Source organism: Plasmodium cynomolgi, assembly GCF_000321355.1.
Source record: "Plasmodium cynomolgi strain B DNA, scaffold: 0018, whole genome shotgun sequence".
NCBI classification, from domain to species: Eukaryota; Apicomplexa; class Aconoidasida; order Haemosporida; family Plasmodiidae; genus Plasmodium; species Plasmodium cynomolgi.
In genome coordinates, this window is record NW_004192652.1 from 1 (window position 1) to 9,161 (window position 9,161).

The 9,161-nt window shown below is 24.2% G+C and overlaps 2 protein-coding genes across 2 annotated transcripts; one reads left to right on the forward strand and one right to left on the reverse strand.

Annotated features, from left to right (window-relative positions):
- Window positions 1–552: 552 nt before the first annotated feature.
- On the reverse strand, window positions 553–1,545 carry PCYB_001440 (hypothetical protein; the record flags this gene model as incomplete). Its single annotated transcript, XM_004227566.1, has 1 exon — window positions 553–1,545. A coding segment is annotated over one exon (993 nt), but the record flags the coding sequence as incomplete, so codon positions are not given.
- A 5,657-nt stretch (window positions 1,546–7,202) lies between these two features.
- Window positions 7,203–8,950, forward strand: PCYB_001450 (hypothetical protein; the record flags this gene model as incomplete). Its single annotated transcript, XM_004227567.1, has 3 exons — window positions 7,203–7,244; window positions 7,383–8,145; window positions 8,214–8,950. 3 exons carry the CDS (start codon window positions 7,203–7,205, stop codon window positions 8,948–8,950), a joined length of 1,542 nt encoding a protein of 513 aa, XP_004227615.1.
- Window positions 8,951–9,161: the final 211 nt, after the last annotated feature.

Here is a 9,161-nt window from a genome sequence, read left to right on the forward strand (position 1 = left end):
GAAAATTTACTATTAAAAATTTGTAAATAATCATGTTATCCACAAAAGATTAAACTAAACAGTTATATTATACTATGATTACAAAAAAAAAATATATTTAATTACAAATGTAAATTATATATATATAAAGGTTTTAAATTTTTTTTTTTTTTTCTTCATTATATATTATTATGTATGTAGTCTTATTGCTTACTTTTTAATAGCCTAACATATATGTTGTTCTCCTATTCTATGAGTGCATTATATAAAGCATATTATGAAGTATGATAAGCTATACGAATTCGCTGATTTTCAAAATTTGTATTTTTAGACTTTGATTTCTCATGAGGTATCGCTTCATCATGCCCTTTTTTCTGAATTATACACAAATTCTATTTTATTTCTTTTTTTCTTATATATGATGGATCCAACAGAAGCAATCTTGAGTAAAAGTAAAATGTAAGGAACGTAAATAATATATATATTTATAGGGAAAGCATTTGTATAAGGCAACGTATAAATAGTAGCATAAATAATATACACTTAAAAAATATTTTTTAGTTACTTTATAAATTAAGAAAAAATAAAACCTCCCCCAAGGAGTGAATAACCAAGTGATACAAATTTATAAAAAGGCTCGCACATAAAACTATTACACGAATTTACTAATTCTATTTGACTTCTGTTTAGAACTGTATGATCAAGAATTACAGATTTATTTGTTTCTTCTACACTATCATTAGGTTTTTGATTTGGACTGTTCAAGTTATGAATAAGATCATAAGAGTTATACTCTTGCTCACACGTAGAACTATTACACGAATTTAAGGATTCTATTTGACTTCTGGTTACAACAGTATAATCAAGAGTTACAGGTTTAAATATTTCTTCTACAGTGTCATTAGGTTTTTGATTTGAACATTTCAATTTAGAAATAAGATCATAAGGGTAATATTTTTTCTCACACTTAAAATATTTTGGGCATTTTTCTTCACAATCAAAATTGGGTCTAATAAAGCACATGCAACAATCCTTTATGTATCTTTTGTATAAATCATTAATGTGGTTAAGGTAGATACAATATTTATTGGGGGTATCGCCATTGGGCCTATCAGCATACTCATTAATTTTATCATGATTTACAAAATAATCATGCAAATCTTTTTCTTCTTTCCAATAATCCCAATTGCCATATAGATAGAAGTTACACCGATTATTCCATTCTGTTATATTTTCATTAACGTTGAATATTGCCTCATTAAGCTCTTTAAGAAGAGGTTTTTCTTGATTAGAAATAGGATTCTTACTAAATAAATTCATTACATGATAACGAGCCCAATGAGTTAAAAATGAACAACGATCCTTTTGGGTTTTCCCTACATCAGAATTCGTATGCAATGTTTTTAAATTTGTTACCATTTTGGCACATAGTGTTTGAACATCTTTCTTACTACCTTTTAAAGATATCAATTTTTTACAATATGTAGCACAACTAAGCTCATCAATATTTGTGCCACTCAATTTTTCATATTTTTCATGTGCAGGAAACGTATCTAAGTTATCAGCCTAGAAAAAAAGAATATAAAATGAATTGTAAAAATTTTTACACTTCTCTTTCATTAAAATGTTTATTTGGTTTAATCAATTATCGCATATTAGAAGATATTTTGATAAACATTATGAGTGCAAAGGTAACAATATACATATGAATTTTCCCCATTAGGAGGCACTTCTAAACGACGGGATTTAATAGATGCGCATGTAGTTGATGCTTTGTTCTCAATTTCCTTTTCTACTTTTTCTTTAATCGTAATAAGTTCTGGTAATTCTGATAAATCCTTATTTATACAATTGATTTTATCCTTCTGAATACTATTTTATATATTTCTAAATCTTTCCAATGCATTAAAAAACTTATAACTATTCGTATTAAGATATATTTTTATTCCTTTTTCATATTCATCTGCACATATGCTAGAATAATCCGAACATTTTTTTGTACCATTTGAGGTATCAATAATTTTATTATAATTATCATACAAGTTATATAGTATACGCATTTTTTCAAAAATATCATCATTCATATTATATACTTTATTTTTAAAATTAATATAATCAATGTATTCCTCGAAATTTTTATCCAAGTGTTCATCAAGAAATTTAATAAAACTTGTGACACTTCTGCTAGCCTTCTTTAATTCACTGTTTAACCAATAATTCAAATAATCAAAGTGTCTTTTAAATGGGGAGACATGCCTGTGTTCTGTACTATTCAAGTGTAAAAGGAATTTTATAAACTTTTCACAGAGATTTTTAAACTTTTCATTATGTTCTATACCCGCATTTATGTTACTATTACAAAAAGACGCGTCAGCAGAAGTACTAGACTCATTATTTTTTAATAGATTTTCAATTGCTTGATATTTATTTAAATTATAAAAAATGTCATACTGAAAATAAGAATACATAAAAAGTTATTTGCAAGGGAAATGTATTTATTTACAATAATTGCACAATGGTCAAATGAAAGTTAAGAAACTATGAGAATAAAATATGATGACATACTTATTTATGCGTTCTTACAGCAGATTCACTTACATTTACAATAAAATCATTTTATAGTACTTCATTTGTTGCCTGCGCATTTACCTTTGCATCTTCTTCGTTCAATGAATTTGGCATTATGTTTTCAATGTCAAATATAGGATTTCTAGAGTCATCATTACAAGTGTTTTTAAGAAAAGTGATTTGCTCTGCATCAAATTTCATTCGAAATATCGGTATCTCAGGAATATACGCTTCAATTAATTTTGACCGATATTCCTGCTGTATTTTCTGGTATAATCCAAAGATATCCTTTATATATTGGCAGTATAAATTTTTATTAATAGGTATAGAATTCAAAGCTTCTTTTATTTTGTCATAATATTCTAAAAAATAATATAAGGCTATCTTATTTTTAATAAATTAATGTCTAATATGGAAAAAAAGTTTTCATTTAACTTACATTTCTCTCCATTAAAAATATTATATTTTTCCATAAGAACCTTCACATTATTCAATAGCCAGTGGATATTGTAGGCATCATAATTACTTTCTATCATTTTTCCATAGAGCCAATAGATGAAATAATCACAACAGTTATTATGACCATCATGTTGTTGACACAAATTATCAAATTCTTTTATTATCAATTCTGTACGATTTAAAAGTTGCACAGCACTACACATATACTTACTTGAAATTGTAAAGGGCTCCTTTTTTGTATCACATTGGTTTTCTTCATTTTGTGGTCCCTTCTCTTTATCAAATAAAACATGAGTCATATGTAGTTTTGATTTGCTAGTGAGAACATTCTATAAATAGAAATAAATATATATAAATAAAGAAATGATCCTTTCAATGAATGGATTTTTTAGTTATGTGCATAAAAATTGAAAATATTAAGAGAAACTTATATAAATAGTACTTTTGTAAAAAATAAATATTTACATCTGTATTAAATAATTGAAGGGTTTTGTCTAGAATATCGTTAGCCATGTTAAATGCAATTAAAGAAAAGATTTATAATTATCTGTAAATATATATTTAGCAATTCCTCATAATAAAATTGCACATTTCTTATCACATTTTTCATGTTAATATATTCCACACTTCATAATAAGAACTGTTCTTTAATTACATTTCATATAGTTTTAACAAAAGTAAATATGTGAAAAAATATTTTTTTATTGATTGAATGTAAAATAAAGGAGTTTGTTTCCGAAAAATTCACAAAAATATCGTAATTCATCGTAAATTTTTGTTTTGTACAATTTTTATTTACACATTTGCCATATAACTGTGTTAAATACAACATATATATATATATATTTAATGCAGATACGACTCTGCTATTATGTATATTAAATAATTTATTTGACTTGAAATTAAAATTTTGCTTATAGATAAATTTATAATAATAAAGTTTTTATTATTACAAAAATTATGTTGATTTGGTATTTGTCTATCTATTACTGAAATCATTTTAATCTATTTTTTCTGTGAATTAGGTCTCATTACTTTTTTTTGGAAATATTATCTTAATGCATAATATAATTTAAAATAAAATTTCGTAGTGCAAATAAAATGTTCTGAAGCTATGAATATAAGTAATTATAATGAGATAACAGTTTTTAATTATAAATGTGCTGCTTAAAAAGCTACCCACATTTTTATTGTTTAAAAATGGCATGTACAAATGCTGTACATTTCGAAAGTTTTGATCAATGTATTTTTTTACTTCATATTTAGATAGTCCACACAATATATAATTTTTTGCACTAAAATTACTGGAAATTACAATTACAAAATAAAAGGAAAAATAAGAAAAAGCAATAGTTTTAGTTTATAGAAGATCTTTTTTAAAAAGAAGAGAAGTTAAATTTCTTAAAAAAGTGCAAACAACAATTATAAACATTTCTATTTATGACATTATAAAAATATAATTACACAAAAAAGTCTGCAACAAGAAATTGATTATGCATGGATATTTAAAAATAAATCTATAGAAAAACTTTTATTGTACACATAATAAAAATTTTTATATTATTAAAATTACAATTTTTTTTTAATATATGCATTTTAATAACATATTTTTGTACGCAAACGTTACACAAGATTTATACATTTAAAGTACAGAAAAAATGAAAAAAAATAATTTAAGGAATATTATTTGAATAACAGAAATTGGAAGTAAAGAATAATGAAATAAGCGCCAAATCATAAACTTTTTCAATTATATCGCTCTATTTATAAAAGAAAAAACTATATTTACACATCATATTTCAAGACATGTGCAAGTGTTTTTAAAGCATATTACGAGTACTTATTTATTGTTTTAATGAGAATGCAAAAATAGTTTTTAAAAAGATGTTATATATGTAAGTGTATTAAAATTACTTTAGAATACAAAGTTATGAAGATTGAATGGAATTAATTTATAAAAATAAAAACCTATGAATTTTTAATTCATTGGAAAATTAAAATACCCATTGTAGATATTAGAAAAGCATATGATATTAGTTTATTACTCAAAATTACATTTTCGTACAAGCTTAAAATAATTGTAGTTAAGGAAACAGTTGGTGTACCTTTATTTTGTTCTGTGGATGCGAAAAGAAACAACCATATCGAAAATTCACCATTCATTACATCTATTAGAAATAGTTGATGCACATACCCTTAGCATTACAAAACAATTAAGAAGAATACATTTAATTAAAGCCTTTTTATTGTTAAATGTGTGATTAAAATAATGTATAAATTTGTGTTTCTTTTTATAGAAATATTCTATAATTGTAAATTGTAAGATGTACGAAAATGAGTTATCGTCTGATAAAAACAGCATAATTATATTGCAGCAACACATTATAAAAAAAAATAAAGACGATAAATAAATTTTAAAATCCTTAAGTCCAGTAAAAAAAATATATAACTCATACTACTTGCCATATAATTATGCATACCTTGATAATTAACATAATATTTATATGAAACGTAAAGGAAATTATTATTTAAAAATATTTTTGCCATATATTATTTTTCAGTCTTAAAAGAAAAATTTGCAAGTTAAATTAACCTATTGAACAAATATAATGACCAAAAAATGAAAAATATTAAGTACTTTTAGATCTATAAAAACATTAATGCATTTTAAAAATTGATAGCATGATGAAGATATTGCGTCTTTCCATAAATATACTTGTATATTATTTTTCCATTTTACAAAAAATTAAAGCGGGTTAATTAATAATAAAAAAAAAAAAATGCGAAATATTGTGCTTCTTATTCACAGCTAATATGGATTAGCAAAAACTGTTAAACATATAAATAGATATATTTTTTGCAGTAAACTTTATAGATCTTTATTAAATACATTTTTAATTATGCTTAAAATACTGGGTGGCTATATAACAATATGCAGATTTAATTTAACATTTGATAAAAATAAAACACCACCAAAGCATTATAATAATTATCCTTCATTTCGTAATTTCTTTGAGCAATATATAATAAATGATCATTCGAACACTGATATGGGAAAAAGGAAAGAAAAAAATGCAGAAAAAATATAATCCAAATCTATAAGTAATGTAATGTTTCATAAACACCATTTTATTTCTACAAAACAGAAGTAAAGAGACATTAATGTTTATTTAAAATAGTTATTTATGTTATGATATATTAAGACATTTTTTTTTTAAATTCCGATAATATGCTGCTAAAATATGTTATAGTATAAATGAAAAATAACGCCCTGTTTTTACATTTTATAAGTAAATAATATTGACAGAATATAAAATATTTTTATTTTTCCTTAAAATATCCGTACCACGCTTTTTTTGTATTTATATTATTAATAGAATATATGGATATATTAAATAAAAAATATCGAAAAATTAGGAAATGTTGGAACAAATTGATTTAGGGACTATATTAAAATAATGAAAGAAAAAATTGAACGAAATTTTATTAATTGCTAATTATAAAAGAACTACACAAATAAGACAATTATAATTAATATTATTTTCTTATAAAATATTTATTAATAATAAATAAAATTTTTTAATATGCTTTTTTCTTATTTAAATTTCATGGTTTTAGTAAGAATTCAAAGATATTAAAATAATAATATATATATAACTGTTATATTTTTTAGGCAAAACTATATATAATAAATGCTTTTTTATTTATTTTGATATGGAAATCAAAGTGTTTTCTAGTAATTCTAATTTTTTTTCCAAAGCAATAGTTTACAAGAATACTCAGTATTATTATGAGTTGAAGAAGTGTATTTAAACTTTTCAATATAAGACGCAATTCATACATATTTAAACTAGAGGAACACTGTCATAATTTGTATAATTAAAAAATTATTTAAAGTATTTCCATAAAATAATAATTTTTAAAGTATCCTTTTGCACATTTATTATATATTATTCATGCTACATTTTATTTTCATTTTACCCAAATTCAAGATTTTTCCTTCATGTGATATTAATATTTTTTTAACTATTTTGTCTTGAGCTTATAATAGATGGATTTGTTCTTTTTGGAAGATGTATAATTAAATGATCATTTTAATAAGAAAATATAAATAGTATATCAATGGATTATGTGTTGCTATTTTTATGTTAGCAATAATTGTGTATAAACTATTATAGCCAATTAATTTAATTAAGATGACTCAAAATGGAATGGATAAATCAAAGTATGAAGAATTGGTGCGTACAAATTCATAGTGAATATCACAAAAGCAGACTGAATTATTAGAGTTTTGTATTGAAGACGACACAACAAAAATTTAATTATTTTAAAAACGAAAGATGTAATTTTTTATGCCATTTATTTTTTGTTTTTAGGATGCAATTTTAGAAAAATTACCTACTTATGAAGAATATAAAAAATTAAATAATAATGTTACTGATGCTATATATGATGATAAGTGTAAAGATTTTGTAACTAATACGGATGAAGTTATAACACTTTGCAAAAAGTTTTTAAGGAATATAGATAATTTAGCATCTCACAAGGGTAAAGATGAATATAAGTCCACATATTTTTATTTATCTCATTGGATCGTGGATGAATTAGGGAAAATTTTTACTACTAATTCAGGAAATGAAGCTAGACAAACTATAGATAAAATCATTCATTTAGGGAATATTAGTCATAGTGAAAAAAATAATAGAATTTATTTTATTTATAACTCAGATTTTGATTTTAAGATTGCTAAAGAGGAAAAATATCTTCATGATTATTTTAAAAATTTTAAAGAGATTGATAAATGTACTAAAGGAGAATGCAATGATTATGCTAAATTTGTTGAATATATAACAACAATATACTATGAGCATAAAGAGGATTGTCTTTGGTGGCAATGTAATTATTTTATTCATGATCAAAAATATGATCCAGATGATTTATTATTGAAGTTAAAAGGTGACGTTCATACAAGTGACGCTTCAAGAAATAATAGAGGCATAGGGATGAGTAGTGAACAATTAGAGAATCCTGGAAGTTCCAACTTGGACAAAGGTATGATAATTAAATATATGAGTTGTATTAAAAAAAATGGAGTGGATGGAAAATTTCTCGGTTACATTTGCGAAGATCCAGCATATAGTCGACATAAAAAAAAGCACTTAACAGAAGAATTGTAAAAGAACAAAAAATTACTTCTAACCCTGTAGAAGATCTCGGGAATATATATAATCTCAAATGTACAAATGTTACTGGGAATGATGGGAAATATATTGGATTAAGCTGCAATAAAACTAATTCAGAACAAAGTTCAACTGGAGGTGGTTTAGCAGGGAAAGAAACGCTTCAACGGGAATCGCAGACACAACCTACAGAGTTAGAAACTTTAGATTGGGCTGCTGAAATATTTGCAGATTCTTTAGAAAACAAGGATAATTCCTTAAAATCTGGGAATATCATGCAAGGAGTTAGACTAGTATCCGTCTATCGTGATATAACAAAAATTGAAAAAGAGCTTGATAAAATGGAAACCCACCTAATTTCTGAAAATGGAGGGACCAATCTTATATCAACATTATTTCCTGAGGTTCCAAAAGAATATAGAGAAAAATATAAAGATGAAGACATAATCGATTGTAAGATATACGGCAGAGAACGCAACAAATTAATCTGCAAAAATACAATACCCAAAAACTATGAAGAAAAAACTAATGAACAAGAAACTCGTACTAATTCAATTAATGAAAATGTTCTCGAAATTGGGGATGAGCCTGATTCTTCTATTGAAATAGACGATACATTTGACATATTTAAATCCACAATATTCCGTACTTTTGTTATGCTTGCTTTATCTATTGGAATACTTTTTGTCCTTTTTATTTATTTTAAAGTACATAAAAATTGTATTTTAATATATCTGTACTATTGTTTAATAAATATTAGTTAATTTTTATGAACATTAGAGCTGTAGTGTATATGTATAATAAATACATTATATTTTTTTATTCATTCATCAGTTTACTCCTCTTGGGACATGGATTAGCAGAGGACCATCAAAGAAAAAAAGAAGGAATTATGACATTAGTGCGGACTATATGCCAGAAGAACCAATGAATAATCCATATTCTGGACAGATAAATCAGAAAAGACAGAGGGTA